Raw genomic sequence first — 24,201 nt, 5'->3', positions numbered from 1 at the left:
TGCTCGAGAGTGCCCTGAAATCCCACCCTATCTCCCAGCATGGGGTGTTATCTGTCTTCACCCAGAGACAGGCAGGCAGTAAATCTCTCCCATCTCTCAGTAAACATGTCACCTCCTTGAGTCTCCAACCATCCCTGCCGTGGCAGGGCTGTCAACAAGACAGATTCCCTATTTGCCTTGTTTACTGCATTCATCCCTACAGCCGGTGAGAGCTGGAAAGGGCTGAGCGGGCGCGGGGTCAGGGAAAGAGGGGCGCTCAGGTGGTGGCCGAGTCCGGGCATCCTGTGCTGTCAGGGACTGGAGGGAGCTAGGGCGTCCTTGGCTGCTTGGAAGAACGCAGCCCAATCCTCCTCTCCCACCCATATCACCCCAGGGTGGAGTCACTCCGGATTTACACCAGAGTAAGGGAATGCAGACTCAGGTCCCAAGGAGTATGTGCAAGTGCGTGCTGTGCTTACTAGATGGGGGCCTGGATCCATTTTATGGATCCCTGTGCCCTTTCAGCACCACATGCTCGTCGTGCAGGGGGAGAATGGGAGCAGCACCGAGCAAGAAGGCATCCAGAAGAGGCACACACGCCGAAGCAGCAAGGGCTGCAGTCCATCTTACAGTGGCACACCATGAGGTACAGCCAAAATGCCTGGACTGGAAAGAGTTAGGCATGGGGATCATTGTCTTCCCCTCCATTGTGCTGCAGGCTGGCACACTTCCTTCCCCCAAACGCCACTCATTAGGTACCATTAGCATCACTTGGCAGAAGAGGGGACTGCAGCATGTGAAACCTTGTGAGAAATGCCTCAGTGGCACTGCCCGCCCTGCTCGGGGCATCAAGGGAGAGACCCAGGCCCCATTCTCTGCTGTGCCACAGACTCCCCTGTGTGACCCTGGGCAAATCGCTCAGTCTTTCTGCCACTCCGTTCCCCATCTGCGAAGAAGGGGCAGTAGCACAGCCCTCCCTCACCAGTGCATGTATCAGGATAAACACGGCAGAGACTGAGAGACTCCCCTATCCCAAAGAGAGGACGTAGATAAAAGATAAGACTGCCACGGGGGAGGGGTGTCACAAAAACACTTGTGGAGCCCAGGCTCAATGCAGAAACCTTTGGCCTGCCAGGTGAACACAATACCCTGTTCACTGCAGATACTGGGGTCGTCACCCCCAGTTTTGCCTCCTGGACTTTAAGGCCAGAGGTTAAAAGGTGGCAAAGCAGAGAAGTATTCACCCACCCACACAGCCCTCTCCTCCAGAGTGATGGGCAAGCAACGTCCCCAGGCTGGCAGCAAGCAACCCTTATCAAGCTCCCCGACCCCTGACTCTCCCCCAGCTTCCAAATACAATCAAAGGGTCACCTGGGTCTTCCTCCTTAGAGACCCCAGGGTGGCACGTGCTGGGGCCTGAGCCCAGGAAGATGCAGTCCCTCCAGCAGCAGGAGTGGCAGAGCTGAGGCAGGGGGAGGCTCTGCCTGTGCCTTTATACGTAGACTTGCCTCTATACAAACAGGCAGTCTCGCAGATGTGAAATGATGGATTCCCTGGTGCTGGGAACCGAGTGCCTCCAGCACCAATTAAAAGATTGTGCTCCATGAAAATATTTGGCCTCGTGGGGAAACGCAGCGAGAAGTTGTTGCTAAAAGGGTGGGGGGAGAGGGGAAGATAGAAAACCCAGAGACACTGGCTGCCATGTAAATGATACCGAGTCCTGGAGCCAGGGGCACAGAAAGTGACTGGAGCAGCTCCTTTATCTCCATGCTGTCACATTCACTCACCCTCCTCGCCAGATGCATTGTCTCTGCAGGATCTGTGGGCTCCATCATGCTTCAAAGCACTCGGGAGAGAGCTGGGGCTTGGCGGGGGGCGTAGATCTGGGGGTCAGGATCTGAACACGCAGATCAAGGAAGGCGAAGGGGCAGTGCCACAGCTGGCATCAAGACTGTTGCTTTACGCCTGCCGTGGATCTCTACCCATTGGAAGCAAGGTCAGAGAAGGAGGCAGGGGTATGAGTCTGGAGGTAAACTGGAGAGATGATGAAACCACTGTGTGCAACTGGGTGGACAATGCAGATCCGACTCTTGGTGAAACTCCAGCCTCTTTGTACCTGGCCATGTGACATGGACTTCCATAAAACATAAATGCAACTTGCACCAGATTTAAGGCCCCTTTGCACTGCCGCCTTGGGATAAAGGGGCCTTCATGGACATAAGGGTCAAGTCTACCCGATACCTCGGTGGGTACACAGTGCCCTCAGGCTCGGAAGCTGTCCTGCGAGGAGCTAATATCTGGGTGAAGTCGATGGTGCTGCACCTATTTGAACCAGGACAGGATTTCCTCCGGTCTAGTCTCAACAAAGGTGAGAGCAGATGAAACTTGCAGCCCCGTGAACTGAAGCCGACACAACAAGCGCCAGTGTGATTGCAGAGGAAGTCTCCCTACTCACTCTGCCTGTGTGCCTCAGCCCAGACATACAAAGACCCACTTCCAGAAGGGAGAGAGCTGTGCAGTCTCCATGCTTTGCTCAGCCCCAGCCTGTCTCCTGACACTGCTGACCAGTTTGGGCACTCATGACAGTCCCTCAAGTGGCTTCTTGCTCTGGCACTACAGGAACAGGCACATCCAAAATGCTCGTCCTCAACTCTTTCATCCAGATCTCTGCCCCATGGGATCCAGGCCGAGACCTCCTGACCTGTTCTACCGAACAGCTTTGGGAAAGAGCAGACGACAGCCCCCAAGGCCCGGTCCCAGCCAGGGCAGACATGTTTCAGACCCTGTCTCCATTGCCCACGCGGCACGATTACACAGTAACCAGCTGCCAGGCTGTTAATTGCCTGCTCGGTGCTATCGATCGAGGCACAACGCCATTGTGCGAGCCAACGCCTTTGAAAGGGACTCACGTAGGATATTGGCTGCTTACAGCCAGGAGCAGGAGGGCAGCTGGGGTTATTACCTCCTGCGGGGAAAGTCAAGTCTCTCCCACAGGAAGGAAAGGGTGAAAGAGCTAAACCCCCTACGAATAAGGCAAAAATTGGCAAAATTGTGTCATGGCCTGAACTCTAGGTGGATCTGAGCCTCCAAAAGACAGTGCCAATCACCTTGATGATCACAGCAGGGAGAGTCAGGGTGAGGAAGCATAGATACATACATCTGCACAGGTGTGTGTGTGTGTGTGCGCGCACATGCATGCGTGTGCGCATGCATGTGCACACAGGAGGGCAGGTATGTACAAAATAACGTGTGCATTTCAGCAGGGCAAGTGAAAAAGTGTGCGTGTCTGAAAACTTGTGCACAAGATGCCTTCCTGCGAGTTTGCACCTGTGAGTTTGCACGTGTGCTGTTGAAAATGGACATAAGTGTGCTCGCTAGAATGCACCCACGTATGACAAAAGGGATGGAGGAGACTGCGGGCACAAGGCTGCGCATGGGAGCACGTGCCCACACTCACAACCACTCCCAGGGCACCCCACGGCCTCCAATCTTCATCTCCCTGATCTGTACTTCAGTGTGGTTTTCAGTGCACAGCCTCATCAGAGGACACCCTCGTGATGGCCTGGTGCACTCAGCTGAGAGGGAAGCATTACTCCGCGAGTAGGTGCCAGGCAAAAGGGGGACTGGAGAGCTTCCTGGTTGCCAATTCCCATTTCAGAGAAGAATCAAAGGCAGCCACGCAGCAATAAGGAACACAACGGGGCTGATCTGAGAGATGGAACAAGGAAACCAAACGAAACATTTTTAGAGCCGCCCCGAGTAATATGAATGTCTTGAATATTTTATGGGAGCGTGGAGCAGGCTGGAGGTACATTTCCGTGGCACTGCCTCCCAGCCCAGTGCAACTCTATAACCTGTCGGAATGCATTTTTAAATAAATCATTTTAAATGTGTTTTCTCAAGGGAATGGGGGGGAGGAGGGGGAAAGATTCAGAAGAAGGAGCTGAGATGCATCTGGCTGATGCTCCGCCAAGCCAGCATAATGGAATTTTACAAGCAAGCAAGAGAGAAAATTAGCACGAGGAAAGGCAAGAATTAGTGCAAGGGAAATGAACATACGACAGGAAGAAAACAGACCCAAGGGGTAAGAGCTGAAAGGCCCCCCCAGGTTATGGAAGAGGAGTGGAGGAAGGAGCTCAGGGGACGTGGCTAGATCAGGGGTGGGCAATAATTTCAGGCGGAGGGCCGCTTACTGAGTTTTGGCAAGCCATCGAGGGCTGCACGACAGGCAGCCAGGGGCAGATAAATATTAATTTTCTACATTTTTTAGGAGCCCTGCAGGCCGGATACAATGGCCCAGCGGGCCACATCCAGTCCGCAGGCTGCATTTTGCCCAGCCCTAGGCTAGATAAAGGCAGTCCTCTGTTATTTCAGCACATGTGGAGATGAGGTAGTCAATAGCTTTCCAGACACTGCACCAAAAACGTCTCTTGATCTTGCCTTGCTGCCCCCCACTGCCCTTGGTATCCTGTGCCCCCACTGTCCTGCTAATGCCCCATCATCTTGACTTGCAGCATTCTCCACTCTGCTTCCCACAGAGCGTGGCCAGTGCCCCAGAAGCATCTACAAGGATATTCCAGTACCAGGCCCACCACAGAGCTGGGCCAACCCCCTTAATCCCCACTTATGGTACCCCTTGCTTTTGCAGCCCACATGTCCTGCCTTCCAGACCAGCTGTTCGGATGGTCTGAGGAACAGAAATTTCCCACTCTGAGAGGCTGCACCCAAGAGCCTGGGGAAAAGTCCGCATTTGTGACCTGCATGGATACCCACAGGGCTGTATAAATCACCTGATGGCCACCCCCCCACTCTGGCGTGAGCCACATTTGCCCCTGTCCATCCAGAACAGAGAAGTCTGTCTATTAGGCCTGTGCGAGTCGGCAGCTATTCGATCCGACTTCAGATCCGGCCGCTTCGGGTGCCAGGGATCTGACCCGGAGCTCCGGACTGGGTTCCCACTTCGATCCGGCCGAAGTGGCTCCGAAGCTTCGGAACCGCCTCGGGGATCCAGCCATAGGGGGAGGAGTCAATGAAATATCTATAACTTTGTTGGTTTTTGTCCGACTTGGGTGAAACGTGCCGAGGTGGTAGCCTCTACTGAGGGCATGAAGCCTGCCACATTTCAAGAAGATCCGTGCAAGGGCTTGGGGGGAACTGCACCCCAAATTCTTGAAAGCAGAACTAATAATCAACACAGACAATCAACTGCCCCAAGACAGAGACAGTCAGTCCCACAAGCACCCATGGCACGAGTTTTGTCCGTCAGCAGCTAGGGGTGCAGGGCCCCAGAACCCCCCTGCACCGATCTCCTCGACAGCTGACAGGCATCGTGGCCACAGCAGGGGCCACCATCCCTGCAGCTGTCACCCCACTGCGCCTTAACACACACAGCGTCACCCATGGCACTAGTTTTGCTTGTCCGCAGCTTGGGGTGCAGCTCCCCCAAACCCCTGCACCGAACTCCTTGCAACGTGGCAGGCTTGATGGCCTCAGCAGGGGCCACTGCCCCTGCAGTTTTCAGCCCGCTTCATCTTAATACACACAGGGTCATCTATGTTACGAGTTTTGCTTGTCCGCAGCTTGAGGTGCAGTTCCCCCCAAGCCCCTGCACCGATCTCCTTGAAACTTGGCAGGTTTTGTGGCCTCAGCAAGAGCTACCGGCCCTGCGGTTTTCATCCCCTGTGGTGTAACACGTACACATGATATGGGTTTTGCTTTCAGGAATTTGGGGTGCAGTTTCCCCTAAACCTGTGCACCGATCTTCTTGAAACTTGTCAGACTGCATGCTCAGCAGGGGCTACCACCCCTGCATGTTTCATCCAAATAAGACAAAAACCAACAAAGTTATAGATACTTCATTGATTCCCCATTATACCCTATGGCCGGTCCGCCGAGGCGGCTCCGAAGCTTTTCTGAAGTACTTCGCAAAGCCTAACAAAGCCAGCGCTTCGATCCGGACGTGCTGCTTCAGATGCCAAAGTGTCCGAAGCTTCGCCGGATCTGAAGCACGGTCCAAAGCCTTGCACAGCCCTACTGTCCATCCATCATCCCCCGCACCAGTACCACCAATCGCCAACAAGCCCCTACCCTCCTCCCAGCCCCACCAGGCCACCTCCATCTGCACCAGTTCTCCTAGCAGGCTATCTTCACAGAGCCAGCTATCTTCACAGAGTCTCTATCTTCCCATCCATCCTGGGAGACCGGTGCTTTTATGCCCTGCTCCCCTTGTTGCCGTCACAAACGGCCTCTTTTCCCAGTCCTTCTGGTGGTGTCCCTGTTAGACCACCAAGTCCTTCCCTTCCCCACCAGCCACCCTTTTGGCCCTTACTTGTGCACTTCTTAATGTTGCTGCCTTTCTTCAACGCATGTCGACTCAGCTTGCAATGGAAGTTTTCCTCCCAGAACTCGGCAAACCAGATGTTTCGCCGATTATTGTCCAGCGTCCGGCTGGTGAAATAGCGATCGAAACCTGCCAAGGAAGCAGAAGATGGGAGTGTGAAATCTCAGAGATCATAAGAAGAGGAACAAGTCATTCCATAACAGAGAACAGAGAGGAAAGGGGGGTTCCTATGTCCATGGAAGAAGAAACACCTAAAATGCCCATGAAGAACCACCCAGAACAACCAACAGCCCCATGAGGAGAACTGTCACCTGGAACGTGGCAGGGCCATGTCCAACTCCTTGACTGGCCTAATTCAGACCTAATTCAGGGACTTGAAAATGGATTTCCCACCTCCCCACCACTTTCTTCCAGCTACTGCTGTTGAAGCTGCTCCGCTGAACTAGAGCAAAGGAAATCATTCACTAACTCCCAGCAGCAACGGCACTCACCACAGCACACAAAGCAAGGCCCTGAACCTGCCACGTCCCAGACCACAGCTCTCACTACTGACGGAGAAGGCTCCTCGTCTCTGCCTTTCCTCCCTCTCACCAGAAATCCCATCTCTGTCCTTGAGAAACCAGCACGATGAGCAGTTTTGCTGAAACAATGGGTTTCTACAGACATTTTTGTTTTCAATCAATCTGAGTTTTCCCATAAAATGTTCTTTTTTTTTTTTTAAATCAAGACAACAAATTTCAGATTTGACACCACCCAGCACTGCACTCCCACAACTAGGCCCTAAGCAAATTGCATATAAAGGTAATTTGGGCAAGTTCCAGTTCAGAACAAGAAGGAAACCTCTATGACCATCTGAAATGAACTCTCGGTGCTATTCTCTGGGAGGAGGTAATTTGGAGCTGGCTGGTGTCAAATGTCTGCTGTGACCCTACCAGATGTTATAGCCGCCAATGATCTGGGCCTCAGGATAGCCCTAGGAGGAGAAAACCTTGACCTGAATTTGCAGGACCCCTTGAAATGGATTCTAGGTATAACCTGCCAGAAGAAACATCTCTCTCGGACCTTCAGCCCTCACCTAGAACGGCCTTCAAGCACAGCATCTGCCACAGGTAACATCAGGCTTTGCTTAGGGTCTTACCCTGATGTCCCCTTGTTCAGGCATGGAGATAAGCATTGTAATAAGTCACTGCAGAAAGGCATAGAAGCCCACGTAGGGAATGCAACCCCTATCCCAAGGCCCACAGATCACTAGCCCCAAAGGGTACCGCCACTGGGATGGGGGGTAGGAGAGGAACCGGGCAGAGGCTACTTGGCCCCTGGATAGGCTCACTTGCTCCCAGTGGAGGGAGAGCTCCCTCTGCCCCACACTCCTAACGCTTGCAGTTTCTAGTGTGCAAAGACTCAAGCAATTTCCTTCAATATATGGAAAGCAGAAGAACTCGGGGCCGCTCATGTGCAGACTCTCCATGGGCTTTTCATACAGTCCCTCAAAGGGGCTGTTAAAGAAACATGATGGCTTCCTGATGCAAACCTTGGAGCAGATGAAGATATAAAACTAGCTCATTAGAGGCAGCGAGGAGATGGGCTCTCAGCGTGGAACGAGGTTGGCCATGCGTCAGCGGGAGTGCTGCCGTGGTTCCACACGTTCACCGGGGACCTGGAGGATGCTGCAAATTGCAAGATGATGGCTCCTTCGGTTAGCCGCAGCGAAGTAGGCTTGCGATGAAGTCTGGGAAGGGCTGAGGGCAGCTAGTAATTGGGCACGGCGATGGTGGACTGGAATTCATTGCAGGAAGGGGCAAGGCACCGGGGGGGAGGGGGAGAGGACGAGTATGAAATGCTGTTCTGCACTAATGGGATGTGAATCCGCTCGTAGGGAAATAGGCAGGTGAAGCCGTACACACAGTGCAATTAAAAGGCAGGAGGATGTGTTAAAGGCACCAAGAATGTGCTGGGAAATACTAGGGCAGGATAGAAATGGAGAGCACCGCTGGCAGAGATCCTCAGCCGCTGCAACCTGGCACAGCTCAGTCACTGTCAGCGAAGCCACGCAGGTTTACCTCAGCTGAGGTCTGCTCCATCGTGCGTTCGGTGCTGCTGAATTTTTGCTCAGAGGAGAGGGCAAGAGTGATTAGAGACACCAGAGAGACAAGGGAATTGAAAGCAGGAAAGATTAGAGCCACGACGAGAGACAAGCACGATAGAGGGATTTAAAGTAATGAAGATCAAGAGAAGGCTAATTAGGCGCCTGTTCGGTATTTGCAGAGCCAGATTTCTAAACTAGCCCAGGGAAGGACGTGTCAAGCATCCTGCTCTCAGCGCCGGGGCCAGGAGTGCTGCAGAGCCGAGTGCCCGGCATGCAGCCGATAGGCTGGGCTCCTCCAAAAACACGGTGCTGATGGGGCGGGTGGAGCCAAGCGTGCCCCTAACCGGCCATGCAGCCCTTTGTCCACGCACAGGTCTCACCAGAGAAGAGGAGCCTGAATGTTCCTGCTTTTTTAAGGTGGCATCTTGGGGAGGAGACACTTGGCCAAGGCCATTCACAGCATCAACAGCAGCATCAGAAACAGGTCTCCTGCCACAGCCTCCACCTTGCGTGCCCTCTGGAGGGCTGTGGCTCAGACGAAGGTCTCTGGATTTTAGCTTGGACCCGTTTTCTTCTCCTCTAAAGCTGGGGCGGCCAGCTTGTGGCATGAGTGCCACAAGTGACATGGGCAGCCTTGGTGTGGGGCCTGCAGCAGACTGGGGAGGGGACAGGCAGCACAATGGCAGGTAGGGCAGGGAGCAGAAAACAGAGCAGTAAATTAGGCAGGGAGCAGAAAGCAGAGCAGCTGATGAGGTAGGAGCACAGGGCAGGTAGCAGAAAGCAAAGTAGCTAGTTGAGCAGGGGAAGGGGATGGGAGGGGACCTTGGGGAGGGTGTGGGGCTAATGGCTGGGGTCATTGGACCCCAGCACCCTTTCCTGCCCAAGCAGGGGGTTGGACTCGATGATCTGTTGAGGTCTCTTCCGACCCTAGCATCCATGAATCTAATCTCTGGTGCATATGCCAAAGAGGTTGGCCCCCACTGCTCCAAAGCATCAGGTGGTGGTCACCCCCCACTCACGGCATAGAGGGACACCATTGTCACCTTCAGGCACACATGACATAATTGGACTTGTGCCAACAAAGCACAGCAGGAGAGGATCCTTGGACCTGACCTGAAATAGCAGGTCCTGCATCAGCTTCTGCCCTCACCACTTGCTTCAGAGATGCCGCATGCAGGTATGGGCATTGCAGCGACATGAACGCTCCCATACACGCCAGCCCTCGCCGTGCCCTGCGGCCCTTCCACTCCACAGCTGCGTGGCCTCCGCTGCAAAGTTCAGAGTGCAGCCACGTCCCGAGCCCCGAGCCTTGGGCAGCAGGTGTCAGAAACTTTCGGGAGACGGACGTGCTCGCTGCTGGATTTCTAGGCAGCTGAGTGATTGATGGGTGAGAGCACAATGTGCCTTGACAGCCTCTGCTTCTTGCAGTCGCAAGTCTGAGTAGGGAGTGACCGGGGAAAATGAAATCACATCTTAAATGCGACAGGCAGCTTCTGCAGAGGGAGTGAGGCAGGCGCTGGTGACCTCGTGGTTTCAGATCGCATGGATCACAGGGAGGCAGGGAAGCTCAGAGAGGGACTGAGACACCATGCCTGGGTCTGGCATTTCCCATTACGTGTGGGGGAACCACCATAATCCTGTGCTTTGGTTTGGCTCCTTTGAAATCTGGAGCCAGCTTCGGGGCACAGAGCCAAATCAAAGAGGGGATCTGACGTGCGGGAGCACTGGGATCTTTGGAGTTTGACTGTCAGGGTAGCAGCTGAGTGAGAGCACTGTGCCTGCTGGCCAGTGAGGGGTTGCTTTCACCCACCTCCCCTTCCTTACCACCTGTTACCCCCTTCCAGATATCCCTGACTTCGCCCACACCCCCAGGGGGGACGTCTGGATCCCAGCTGCTCCCTCAGGTTTGAAGACAGTGCTCTGTGCAAGCCTTGAGCATAGCAGAGTGTGGGTGAGCCCTGGGATTATAAACACACCAGGCCACAAACAGTCCCAGGAGCTGAGCATCACCACTGGACCAGCTGGCAGGATGGAAGCTGCTCAGTAACAGCTGCATGCTGTTGAACATCTGACCACCCCGCCCCAGTGGTTTGAGAGGAGGACAGGTATCCCTGTGCACTGCTACTGCAATTCCTGCCCGCAGATCTCACGGCACTTTGCAAGCTCACCTTAGCTGACCCTCTCGAGCAAGTCAACACAACCTCTGCTTTACAGCGGGGAAGAAATGGGGGAGCAAGGAAAGGAAGTGATCTGGCCAATATCCCACAGGAAATTGGAGAGAAAGGCAGAAACGGAACCAGGAGTCTTCTGTGCTGATGCTGCGCTCTCACCACAGGACTGGACTACCTCGCGAGCAGGCAGTGGCTGGTCACTGAAATTTATGGAGCCAAACTAAGTGGACCCTAGCGGAGGAGCTGGCCCCTCACCTGCAAAGCCCATAGGTTCTTGCTGCAGTGGCGGTGTCCTGACACCCAGCCCATGAAGCAGGGCCCCTCATTACCATTCTCTGCACATGACCCCTCATTTACCCCTGCGCTGGTGCTTGGCATGGCCGGTAATGACCCCGGGAAATGCAGTCGGCTCTTCAGTCAACTCCTGGCATGGGATGTGTTACTGCCTCTGGCGGGGACTGGACAAACAGGTGCACAAAGGAAGAGGTGCTGCACAGATGGAGCGTGCCTCTGCCTACGGGACAGAGCCAGATCGGAGAATTAAAGCCCCTTGTCTAGGGAGGTCGTAAGATGCTGTGGTCCCTTCAAAGATGGATCAGTATTAAGACCAGGGTGCTTCATCACTCCCATGTGTTAATGATTTCCTAGATGGGGTCTTGGGGCTGGGAGGGGGTGAGCTGAAAATCGCACTGTGTTCAACCTGCACAGAGAGGCCCTCCAGTGATTCCCGGCAGCTACCCACCTAGGACACAGAGACCACGGTACACGCCACTGGACTCCCTGTCATTGTCATCTGCCGCTTGCAGCATAGCCCCGATAATGTTTTCATTCACTCGCCTTTTATCCACTTCGCTTGGGATCCATCACTCACTGTAAAGCATCATCATAATTACCGGGCTGTTAGGGAGGCGTTTTCTAAGTGGCGCGTGTGCGAGTAGGAGGCAGAGGCTCTCTCCATTCCAGTGAAGCACAGAAATTCAGCTCCCACACTTCCTCCTCCCATCCGGGCGATAACAAGGCCCCTTCCACACTGGTTACAACACAGTCTGGGTCTGATTTTTCCCCTGGAAACTCTACCTAGAGCCCCTATTAAATGCATGATGCAAAGGTCCCCCCTCTTAGACACAGATGCAAATACTCCAAGGTACCACTTTGCACCCAGGGCACCTGGCAGCTGGGGTCCTCTGCTCCTCTGGGACGGAGGGTGGACTGGCCCTGCTCTGTGCAGAGGCATAGACAGAGGTACAGGGGAATACCCACCTGAGCTGCGTGTCAGAGAGATGGCAAGATGGGTACAGCCAACCCCAGGCAAGGAAACAACCCCAACCTTGCTGAGTTCTCATCATGGTACACCTCTCCTTGTGCCTCGTCTCCTCTATGTTTTCAACTTGGCAGAGCTCATGCATATTAATGACCCATAAGGGAAAATACTTCTCTTTTCTAGGAGGGAAGAGAAAGCCCAGAGCCCCGCACTTCCCGGTGTGAGCATCGAGAGTCAAGGAAACGGAGTCCCAGAGTCAGGCCAGGTGCCCTGCGTACCTTTGACAGACACTCGTTTGGGCAGGATGGTCACAGACCCCTCAGCCACCTCTTCCTGGTGGAGCACAGGAGAGATTTTGGAGCCCCAGCTGTCCGAGCCCATCCAGATGAAGTGCCCCGTTTGGTTGGCCCTCTTCGCCGCCTCCAGCACCCTCCTGCAGGGAGAAAAGCCAGAAGTAGACTCTGGGGACCCAGTTTTTGCCCCCACATCAATTTATACCACAAAGGGCCAGCCACCTTGGGACCCTGCACACAAAACACTGAGGGTTGCCCCTCAGGGCACCAAATAGACACCTGCAGACACACAGACACATCCGGGGAAGGCCAGGATTCTTGCTCTACTTGTTACAACGCCCAGTCACTGTTTGCTCCTTGTCTGTAGATCGTACCGAGCTGCTAGTGCTCTGCCAAACACGTCAAGAGCATGTCACGCTCTGCCTCAGTGCCAGTAGCTGCATCTTGTTTCCTCTTCTGGAAGGTCAGCTCTTGTCGTCCTGCAGCAGCAATCCCCAGTCCAGCCTCCTGCCACAGAGTCACACTGCAGAGAGCACCAGCCTGACAGGTGCTGCTCTGTGCAGCGAGGACGCTGCCTGGACTCAGGGGCCGCCCTAGTTTTGAATGGATTTCAAGTTTCCAACGCAGATGTGTTGGCAAGACATCCAAGTTACTCACTGGGGTCCCAGGTCTCCTGTAGGAAACACCACCCCCTGCATATAATAGCTCCCAGGTCTGATTCCACTGCTAGGCTAGTCTGGTTTCACACTGGTGTGGCTCCATTGAAACTGGAGTGACATCATGGTGAATTGAGCCCTGCAGTTTGGGTAGTGGAAGTTTTCATACATGGCCAGGTTGGAGAGCTGGGTTCAGAGAGGCGAACTGGCCTCCAAACCCCCACAGCATAAATCCACATGGACTCAGCCTGCTCCCCTTCACTCCAATGTTAATGCAAAGTAACTCACTCTGTTGTCAATCACAGCAATGTAGACCTGGACTAACCTGCTCTGCCTCTGTGGATAAGTGTGGGGAAATCTGCCTGGGTCTCAGTTATATGGGTACCAATCCAGAGCAACTGAATGGATTTCAGCAGAGCTACCCTGAGTTTACACTGGCAGAAGTAGGTGCAGGCTGAGGCCCATAATGTGAGTCAAAGAGCCCAATTCACCAGTGTTACTAGAGCAACTACTCTGATTCCCACAGAGTTTACTTGAAGTAACACCATGATGATAGGACAGAGCTTGTGGAGTAGAATAAAGCCAAAATCCCTGAATAAGCAAGGTGAACTACATGAACGACACTGCATGATCTTGCTTATATAAAAAGGGAGCACTGGTTTCATTTAAGATCCAGACTGAACCCGATGTAGTTAAAGTTGCGCGCAGTACAAACCTGTATGCAAACGCTCTCACGCTGCCCTATGAGCAGCTTCTATTGGTTTAACACGGGGGGGCGTCAAACTGGTTTGGGCTGAATTCAGACTGCAGGGTTTCCCACAGGCTGGATGAACTGAGAACAGTGGAGGCAGCAGTAATTCCCAGAGCTGCCGCAGCCACTGTTTCAGCACGGCTCCAAAACCTAGAGAGTTACTGCCATTGCTGCTCACCCCCTCTTTTCCTCTGCCACCAATATTAGCAGCCAGGGGCAAGTAAAAATCCCAGTTCTGGTGGGGCGGGGGAAGGTGGAGGGACACGTGTCTTTAACTCCTTGAGGTCCAGAACTGCACTGAAAAAGCAGCTCCATCGTCTGCAGGGATTTGCACCACTGCCACAGCATCTCCGGTAGCTGTGGAAACCAGCGCTGAGGAACAAATACAGCTGGTAGAGGTAGGTGGTCCAGTCCTTAGAGGCTGGATGACCCGCCTCCATGGACCGTATGTTTGACACCCCTAGTTAACACAAGACTATCAGAAACCAGTGTAGCTTTCTTATTATCCGCCCATGCCTATCTCCAACCTAAAGCCTGCAAAAGACAGGCAGGATATATTGGTGCAGCTCAACCATCACCGAAGGAATGAGAAGCGGGGTTACATGTGTGTTTGGACGCACTTTGACTGGATGAAAACAGCAAGGACTCTACGGTGAGCAAGAATTAATGAGTCCTGAACAGGAAAACAGAAGGGAAAGGGCAGTAAGGGACCCGGGATGACTGTATCACTATTGCTGTTGATTAAAAAGCAATTAAGGGAACACAGGTGCCTGGGGAAATGGGCCTGCATAAATCAGGAGGTCAGGATAACAGGCAGCCCAGAGTCCTAAGGGAATTCAGCTATTATTGCTGAGAAGTTACAAGGAATGAGGCTAGGGGAGCAAGTGGGGCAGAGAGGATAGAGAAATCCTGATGATGGCTGTGGAGCGAGTCTGACTGCATCCTCCGGCAAAATACCGCGGGACCCAGATCGTTCCAATCCAGGTGTTTTGTGACCCACTTAAATCACAGCAGGTTGATGAAATAAGAGCGAGCTGCTCAGCTGTGGCTTTCACTTCAAAGGCTACTGCTTCGCCAGTCAGGTGGAGCCCAGCTGAGGTCCAGCCCAGCTGATCGGAGAAGCAGCAACTTTTGAAGTAAAAGCAGCAGCCAACAGCTGGAGCAGACTGGCAGTCTCACACAGCTGTCTGCTGCCGTGCTGTATGCATCCAGCTAGTTGGCCAACTAGCGTCTGTTCAGGGGGATAAAGGAGCCCTGCAAAGTATCTGGGAGCTACCATCATGGGACCCCTGTGTCTGAAAATGCTCAGGGCCAGGAGGATAAGGCAGCTACAGCCAGGGCAGACCCTTAGACAAGTTCTGCCCACTCTCTACATCTCAGTCCTTCATCCTGGGAAAAAGCCAGTCTGACTGGCAGAGTCCTCTGTCCACACACATCACAGTAGTTCCCCTGACTTTGCCACTGCCACACAGAGGCCTCATCTGGACCCACATCAGTACCAGCTTGATTCAACCATTTCCCCTAAGCCAGCGCAAATCTCTGCTTGGTTTCTCTGATTTGCAGGTTAGCCCAAGCCTGGTCCTATTGAGAGTGGGCCCTGGGAATGAGCCCAGATGTGCTCAGGGGCAGCTGTGCTTGGGGGGGACACTGGTGTGTATGTGGAGGGGAGAGGGAGGGAAGACAGAGAGGGTGGGTAAAATGGGGGAGAGGGCAAGGCAGGGTAAGAGCAAAGGAGGGAGGGGGTAAAGAGGGAAGAAGAAAGAGGAAGGGAACCACAGCCTCCCCCAAGTGACCCCTCATGCTGCCAGCCACGCCACTGTGCCCGGGCAGGCCCGGAGGATACGCCTCCCACTCCCCTGTTCATCCCAAGGGATCTGAGCCCAGGCAGGAACTCCAGCCCTACTTGCATTTTGCTGCCAGGTAATTGAATTTCCGCCCTTAATTACTACACATTAGGAAAACCAGGTTAGGCCACAGCAGGCAGGAGAGGCCCCGGCACTAAGGAGAGGGCTCCGTGTGCGTGGGTTTGGCTTGTGGCCACTGTGCAACTTGCGGGAGCGAGACAAATGCTCCCGTTGGTGCCAGGGTGACCGGGGCCGTGCTGGGGCGATGCAGCCCGCTATGATCAGCCCCACACAGCTAACTACTGGGGCCTGATCCCAAAGCCCCTGAAGCCACCAAGAGTCTCTGCCCTGATGGCAGCAGCTGTGGCACTGGGATGGGTAGGTGGGAAGTCATCCTCCTCCTCTCCACATTTCCTCATGTGATCTCTGGCTCAAGCTCTGAATTACCAGGTCCCTGTATCCACGTGTAAAAGGAGAGAGACCCATCGCAGAAACTCAGGAGTGGCGACCAACACACCAACACCCAGCAGCTCCCAAGCAGGGTGAGCGGGTCAGGCCACCTCACCAGGAAGCCCCACCGAGGTGAGCTCTGGGGGCTGCGGGAACAGCTTGGAAGCAGATGGAAATGGTGTAAATCAGCATCACCCCCCACAAGCCAGCAAAGGCAGTTCCCTTAAGTGACACGGGGAGGCTATCTGGTCTAATGGCTTCAGTAGGACTGGGCTGCTTTATACTGGCTGGGAGCTGGCCCATTGCCTTCAGCACAGCTACGCTCACTTATACCAGTTGGAGAGTTGAGCCCTTGACTTCAACTGAATGACAGCTGGCAGCAGCCTTTTAAACCTTTTGGGTTTTGTTGCATGACACTACACTCAGTTATAAACTCTTTGGGGTTGGGAGATTTTCCTGGGTGCTTTTATAGCACTCGACACAGTGGGGCTCAAACCTGATGCAGGCCCTAGATTGCTCCCACAGTCCCAATGAGAGAGCAATTAGGTGCATTATAAAAGGATTAGACTCACCCACCTATGGGCCAGATCTCGGCTGGTGAGGATGCAAGTCCTCCAAGTACATGTGGCTGTGTGCGTAAACCACAGTTAATGGGACACAATTCTCCACTTGCGCACGCTCCTTGGATGGGTAAATGTTTACAAGCCCCTGTTTAATGACGTTTGCCATTTACACAGCCAGGTAAATCCCTGATTTCTGCAGCAGAAGCAAGTGTAAATGTCAGGATTTCAGACATTTCTATTATTGAGAGGCAAAAAGAAACTTGGAGCATTTGCATAGCTGATGAAAACTGATTTAAAGCTCTGGTTTACCCACATTCACATAATGTTTGCTGATTAATAAATTAGACACTTACAAAATCAGGTGCAATCCAATGTAAATCATTCAGCTCCATAAACAATGTAAACTGCAGTATGTGGCCTCAATTTGTGTTGGCGCCCGAGATCCAGAAACCTTGCACTCCCTTCCCACACTGCTGGGGTGGCATTTCTTTGTGAGGCATTCAAGTGCGTTCCCAGAAATGGCAGCACCCAAAGCTGTGGTCCCTGTTTGAAAACCTGGGTCCAAATGCCTTGCCTGAGGTCATGCTAAGTGTCAGCTGGGAGGACATAACATACGACCCACAGAGGACTGGCACCCGCAGTGCGCCTCCACTGCAGGCGTGGCAGGAAGTGCCAGGCCTCCAGGGTGCTCCTGATGTACTGGTGACCAGTGGTCTAGCTGGACAAGGTGGCAATCAGAGACCTGCAAAACCAGCCTGGGAAGCTGGGGAGATATTCAGGCTGAGCTGTGTGCTGCCACAGCTATGACCAGAGCTAGTTTGGGTAGGCCTACTCTACTTTGCTGCCACAGCAGCATACGCCCATCCTCAGATTCCTGCTCCCGCCACAAGCCTGGCTCCCATGATTATACTTATCCCAGACCTCAATGGAGGGCGACCCTGGGTAGACTGTCATAGCCTTTTTGGGGTGGGAGGGCATCAGCAGGAGACCGCCCATGCCCAATGCTGAGTATATGGACATCCCAGAGCCGGCTGCAACATGGGTCTGTAAAACCCCATCGGTAGATGCACGTAGCGGGAAGGATCCAGATGGGAGCAGCACGAGGTTGGGTGGTACCAACACAGGCAAAGCACCTTGCGGCTTCTGTCCTCTCACTCCCCACTTCCTCCCCCATCCCCAGGCCGGGTCATTCTCCCCTCACCTGATATCGTCCTCGTTGGCAAAGATGATGACAGCCCGGGCATGGGAGGTCTCCAGGAGGCGGCGAATGATCTTATCGAACTCCCCCAGCTTGGGTTCCCGCGGGATCTTCACCGACTGGGCGACGCACACTCCTCCTGAGGTCAGATAGGACACAGCGCATTGAGACAGGCCCTTAGCCAGCTGGCCCGATCCCCTTTTTGGACCACAATCCCCCTTTCTGGGGCACCTGGTGAAGTGGTAGAAATGAGACTTAATTCTCAGGTGCTTCCCGCAGATGGGAATAGGCAACCATTGACACCCTGCTGCCAGCGCTGGCATGTGCTACTAGGACACGCTGTAGCACAGGGACGTGGGACTTGCAAAGCAGTATGACATCTGCACAACATCACAGTCATATGCAACCCTGGGACATCAGCAAAAAAACATGGAAAGGCTCTATTTAACAGGGGAAGGACCTGCAAAGGCCAAGAGGCTCTCCACAGTGACTGGTCCCTGTATTACAGCAACATCTCACAGCCCCTTTCAGCATCATGACCCCGTCATGCCAGGCCAGGGGCACTCAGCCTTCCCTGAGCTGTCCAGCCCCCTTTAAGCTCTTATATGGCTGTGTACTCTGCAAGACTGTCTCATGAATAATAAATGTAGCAACACTAGGCCATTGCAGCACTGTGCCATCTCAACCGTGCTGTACCTTTCTCCAGCAGCCCAAAAGAAACTCTTGCGTTCTTCCTCATTTTATTTCTTTTCTTCCTTTCCCTCCTCTCACATCCCCACAGCATGCTGCGCCAGTGGACACAGCTTATAAAACACCATGCTAGGTGCTGTACAGAAAGGAAAAGCACTTGCACTAGAGTCAGGCCCCAGGGCCCTCCCATGCTAGGTGCTGCACAGAGAGCAGACAGGTGGCCTCTGCCCCAAAGTGCTCACAGTCAGGGGAACCAAGCCAAATCCACTGCTGGTGTCACCTCAGTGAATTTTGCTACTTATGGTTTCATCTCCTAAACGGCAATAACACCAGCTAGGCTGAAACAAAGCCTTCTATTCTCATGCTCCTGAATATGGAATAAGTCCCACCGTTTGGGTCAGGAAGGACTTCTACCTGTGCCTATAGAAAAGGACCAGGCAAGTACCATGCTCCAAAGAGCTCAGCTGCAGCGCAATGCCCCTAAATGGGTGGCGACAGGAGGGCTCAGCTCGTGTACCAGCACTCAAACATCTGCCCCTTCAGGACGCTGGGCGCAACCAGCCCTGGCACAAGGACAAGGCACCAAAGTCCTTGACTTGAAAGGATACAAAGCTTCATCTACAGCAGAAGGTCCCTGCAATGCAGAGGCTGCACAGCTTCTGCAGAAGCATCTGCCTGAGCTCCCTGGCGAGGGAACCGGAAGGGTCACTGTCTTTCTGCTATGGCAGTTTCTATGCTCCTCCCTTGACTAAGGCTCCCCCTGTGACCACAGCTCCAGAAACTTTGCAGCTGACCGGCCCAGCCAATAGACAGGCGGTTGAGAGGCAGCTAATTAAAACTTTCAAATCAGAGAGGGAGCAAGATGAAAACTGGATGAGCGACGGTGCTTGTGCCTGTTGGGCTCTAACCCTAGATGCTTGCCAGCCCTGGCCTCACAACCGCCCCATGGCTCCTCGCTACAACATTTTTGCAGACGCCAATAAAAAAAAAAAAAAAAGGAGAAGAGCTGGGAGAGAAAATTAAACATTCCAGGACCTTCTGGATATAATTGATGGTCTCAATTTGCATAGTAAATGACACGGCGGATGCTTCGCCTGCCACAAAAGGATCCCTATTTAAGCAAAGGTCAGACTAATTAGTGCACAACTGCCATTGCCGAGAGAAATTTCCCAGAGCGCTCGCCATCCGGAGAGAGCATCCCTCCCCGCAACCCAGATGAGGCCCAAGCGGGGTGCAGCACGGGACAAAGAGCAAAGGAAGAGCAGGAGATGCTGGGACAGAAAAGGCGCTCCCCAAGCTGGAGGAGCCCACTGCGGCTGGCAGTGCAGGTCTCCTCAGCTGGGGTAATTAGCACCAACTGGCCCCAGTATAAGCAGGAGACTGGGTTACCAGCAGCCTTTGCATGGCGGTCGTACCTGGGAGCCCCAGGCAGGGACTGAGGTGGGTATGTGTCTGTTAAATCAGCATCAGAAGGAAGAGTAGTAATAACTAGCTCATAGCACTTCTCATCAGTCATCACCAGACCACTTCAGGGAGGAGGTTGGTACCATTAGCATTAGCTAGCAGGTGGGGAAACTGAGGCAGGGGGAGGTGAAGGGACCAGTGGCAAAGCCAGGAAGAGAAATTCAGCCTCTTGATCCCAGTCAGCCACTCTATCCACCAAGCAACACTGCCCCTCCATGACACTCGGCCCTTTCAGGGGATCCCCGAGTGCATCAAAGCACCAAGGCGTCGTTCTCATGAGCGCAGAGAGTCTGTGCCCACTTCAGTCCAACCTGAGGGGCAAAGTGGTGCCGAGGCTTTGGGCCAACCCTTTACACCAGGACAAATTTCACTTCAACACATTAACTACCCTACCCTTCCTGCTGCCAGGAGGTGGACAAGATTCACGCTCCCCCTCTCTACAGAGAGGCAGGGAGGTGATGCAAGCTGCTCCACCACATGGAGCAAAGCAGGGACAGAGGCAAAAGTAAGATCAGAGGCCTCATTAGCTTGGCAATCCCTCCCAGGACAGAGGGGTGGGACATGCAGGGAGAAGGGGTCGAGGGATTCCAGTGCTGCTTTATTAAGACAGCTGTCCAGATGTAGCTTCTCTTTCCCTGAACAGGTGGGGGTGCAGATTGGATGCAGGGAACAAGTGAACCTAGCAACATTTTTGGCTGCTCTTTTAGACCAATATATTCTCATCTAACGTGGCCATCCTATTACATGCATTATGGTAACAGCTGGAAGGCTACCCAAGTGTGGACCCCCTTTAGAGGGGGGCTGCTGCCATAGCGCTGTCCAAGGTTAGACAGCAGCACCCCTGGGAAGACGCAGTGTCTGGCGACAGTAGGGTTTCATGGCAGCTGAATGAGCGAGTAGCACAAACTAGGCTGGCGCCAGGCCTCTTCTGTCAGCAGAGCTGCTTCCAGTCCGCTGATCTGGAGGCAATGACCCCCCCAGTGGGCTAGAGGGGGAAGATAGGGTCGCGGTGCTTCTCCTTATCTTTCCCTCCTCAGCTCCCCCTCCATCCCTCTCCTCCGCCCAACCGTGGCTGCACAGCCCCATGATTGAAGTCAGAGATTAGCAAAAGGCTCGTTTGCTGGCTAGCTGTAATTACCAGGGCAAAGGAGGGAAATGGCATCTCCATGGCAAGAGGAACCCCTGGAGGTGAAAGGTTAATGGAGAGCAGCTCATGAATAGCCATGAGTGCAAAGCCATGCACAAGGCCTTCACTGCCACCCTTTCTATCCAACGCTGACGTCTTTCCCATAGCAGGCTTCCCAGGGCTCTGCTCCTCATGCCACCTAGCTGGTGAGCTCAGGCATTATGAAGGTGTCCACCATCACCTTGGTCTCTGAGCTCCGTGTCTTTCCCCTGGAACCGCACCCTGCCACCTGGTCATGCAACCCAATCCCAGCTCTTGACATTTCCTCTGTGTTCAGCACATAAAAAGGTGCCCCAAGTCATGCAAGAACTTAGCAATATTAACTCTCATTGTGGAAAAGAAGAAAATACCCGACAGCAAAAAAAATGGACATTCCAGCCACTGAGTCCTTACCCCCAGGGACTGATAAACCATGGCAAAGGTGGTGATGTCTCAACCGCCCACATACCAGAGTTGGATGATCCAAGGAACTAATGAAGAAGTGAGGCTATACCACTGGTTCAACTGCCTGTGACTGCGGCACAGAGCCTCAAACTATGCAACACCTGCTGCAATGCCCGCTGCTTGCAGGGCCATGTACAATGAGAGATCTCACAAAGCACAATGAATGAGCACAAGCACTTATAACAAAACAGTCAGATGTGGTGTACAGACAGGAGAAGAAGAAGAAGAAGAGTTGGAAAGAGGATGGTGGGCGGTTTCAGTACAGAAGGGAGTGAGGCAGCTGGAGAAAGCTCCTTAAAGATCATGTCACAGTGTACCGGGGCAACAGCCCTCCTGAGTATACAGGTACAAGGGGTTACAGCCGAGACCTTGGAAAGAGCCTGAGTGAGGACGGGGGAGCACATGCAGGACAGACAGGTGCATCTGAGAGAGCTGTCACCTTGAGCACAGGGAGGGATAGCAGTGGAGATGCAGTTGGGTTGACTTCACCACCGGGGCGCTTGTACACATGATGGGGGTTTATTCCTCAGGGCTTTATTTTATGCCCCCAAAAACTGAAACGGTGCATTTTTAATTGAAACCCACTGTCACTTTACAGCAAGAGGCCAGATCCTTTCTTCTTTTTTTTCCCCTGTCGCAGCTGGAGCCTGCCTGAGGCCAGGGGGGTGAGCTGCCAGTGGGCTGAGTGGCCCCCGAGCTGTGGGGCACCCCAGTCCTTCCCTCTGCAGTGGTGGTGCTGCCTCAGGCCACCTGCGTAGGCTACTAGTGGGTCAGGTGCTGCCCCAGCTTGGAGGCAGCACCTGGCCTGATCCAAATGTTCCCCAGCCTGCTCTTCCAGTGCCCTGTGCACCATCCTTGCCACCTTCCCCAGCCACCAGCAAACCCAGCTGCCCTCCTGCACTGCCCCAGGGGGCAAGCCAGCCCATTCCCAGGTGGTCCCAGTCATCCTGCCAGCTGTAGGAGCCTGCTGAAGGCAAAAGCAGAGAGAGGCCCAATCCTTTTTTTCTGTGGAGCCTGTCTGCCTCCCCCCATGGCCGTGGGGCAAGCTAACAGCCACATCATTGCAATTTGCAATGATACAGACTCATTTAAAACCCCCAAAACTCTTGCACATGTACAGCATGATGCCATTAAGCCACACAAAGTTACATTCTCATTACGAGTGCATGGTAATGGCATCACATATACAAGCACCCCGGCTAAACAAGCCCTCTGGGCACCCTGGGCTGCACTCAGTTTGCACTGCCATCGTTAGGCTGCTACGGGGACCTGAGCTAGCTACACCAAAGCCAGCTGTGCTCCTCCAGTCTGCTTACACATGCTGCCATGGCACCTCCGACTGGATCATAGACATATCCGAGACAGCAGGAGAGCACACAAGCCTGTGCATATGAAGTGGGGGAAGAGACGGCTGTTCATGAATGACATAAACCAGAGGAGCATGCCTGACAGACCTCCGAGCGCACGAGCTGCTCCGTTCCCAGAGCCCAGGGTGCGTCGGCAGGATCTGAGCCTGGAGCTTCCAAACAGCCCTTTTACCAAAAGTGCAGCACACGACAAGCCTGGCCGCATCCTGCCACGTTAAGTCTGATCTGGGTTGACAGGTAGAAAAATTTAAACTCTATAGGATCTGTGACTCTCCCAATTGTCTGTTACATATTTAAAGCTAAGGAGCAAACAAGCAAGGTACATTTTGGTATATGCAGGGAGCACACCGGGAATTCCTGTTTGTGGGGGATACCAGGTCAACAGACACTGCGGGAACGGTGAGTCATCCACTCCAGACTCAGCCAGGCACCCCCCAGCAGGGCCCCTATGATAGATTAAGATGGCTAGGCAAACACAGGTTGATGCCTGTTCTCTGCTCACAAAAGCAAATTCCTATTCTCATATGTGCATAAATGCAAACACGCATGGCTGCGCCAGTGCACACGCAGACACAAGAATACATGCAAACATACATAAGTGCATGTGCACAAAGGCAGATGTGCAAATGCTCACACCAGTGTATGCACACAGATATACACATATGCACGTGCCCAAACCAATTTAGACACTAGAACTGGAGGGGGAAATACATATGGTATACAGGCAAATATTCTACTGGGAAGCTGGAACGCTGAATGCAACCAACTCCTGAGCTGTAAAAGCACATTAGCATATACACAGACACCCAGGCAGATATAGCTGAACCCACACAAGTACCCGTAAGAGCACAGCACATGCTGTCCTCCATCATAATATTGACTGGAAGTGACCCAATACCGTTCATCCTCCCCATGAGCACACACATACAATCTGCCCTTAGTTGGATACTGGAAGGAAGCTTTCATAGTGGAATTCAACTCTTAACCCCCCAAGCTGGAGCGTGAACTCCTGCAGCCTGCAAGCTGTGTGGGGCAGGGACCGTCTTCTCACTCTGTGTTTGTACAGCCCCCCCCCCCAGTGGAGGTCCTGGTCCATAATTAGGGCTTTTAAATACACCCAGTAATAATGAATAATCATAATTTACACTGGTTCCACTCTGATGTAACACCCTTAATTGTAATGGTGATACTTCAGAGCAGACCCAAAGCCCCCGACTGCTGGAATTTCACATGGCCTTGACTTCCCAACGCTGGCATCAGCAAGGGAAGATCAAACCTTTTTCCCACCCCCAAATTCCAGTCACTGCAGGCACCGGGGCAGGAACTGGAGCATTCCAGGGGCAGGTGACGGGGGGAAAAAGGACACGTTATCTCTAGTCAGAGAATGGGATATGTAGGCTGAGCCCTGCAAACAGCGCTGGGGTTTGACTGCTGTAAACGGGGACGGGGGGGGGGGGG

The 24,201-nt window shown here is 53.4% G+C and overlaps 1 protein-coding gene across 1 annotated transcript in view; it reads right to left on the bottom strand.

Moving 5' to 3' along the window:
* GRM4 (glutamate metabotropic receptor 4) overlaps positions 1-24,201 on the bottom strand; it is a 266,804-nt gene that overhangs the window by 65,858 nt on the left and 176,745 nt on the right. Inside the window, exons 4-6 of the mRNA XM_019514184.1 lie at positions 17,596-17,731; positions 12,116-12,270; positions 6,308-6,448 (exon numbers count right to left, since the gene is read on the bottom strand). Of these exons, the coding sequence (XP_019369729.1) occupies positions 6,308-6,448; positions 12,116-12,270; positions 17,596-17,731 (432 nt within the window). The remainder of the gene's footprint in view (positions 1-6,307; positions 6,449-12,115; positions 12,271-17,595; positions 17,732-24,201) is intronic.

Source organism: Gavialis gangeticus, unplaced genomic scaffold (genome assembly GCF_001723915.1).
Source record: "Gavialis gangeticus isolate Ggan-Ray unplaced genomic scaffold, GavGan_comp1, whole genome shotgun sequence".
Lineage (NCBI taxonomy): Eukaryota > Metazoa > Chordata > Crocodylia > Gavialidae > Gavialis > Gavialis gangeticus.
The sequence above is the reverse complement of the archived record's forward strand: the minus strand, read 5'-3'. Positions and strand labels throughout refer to the sequence as shown.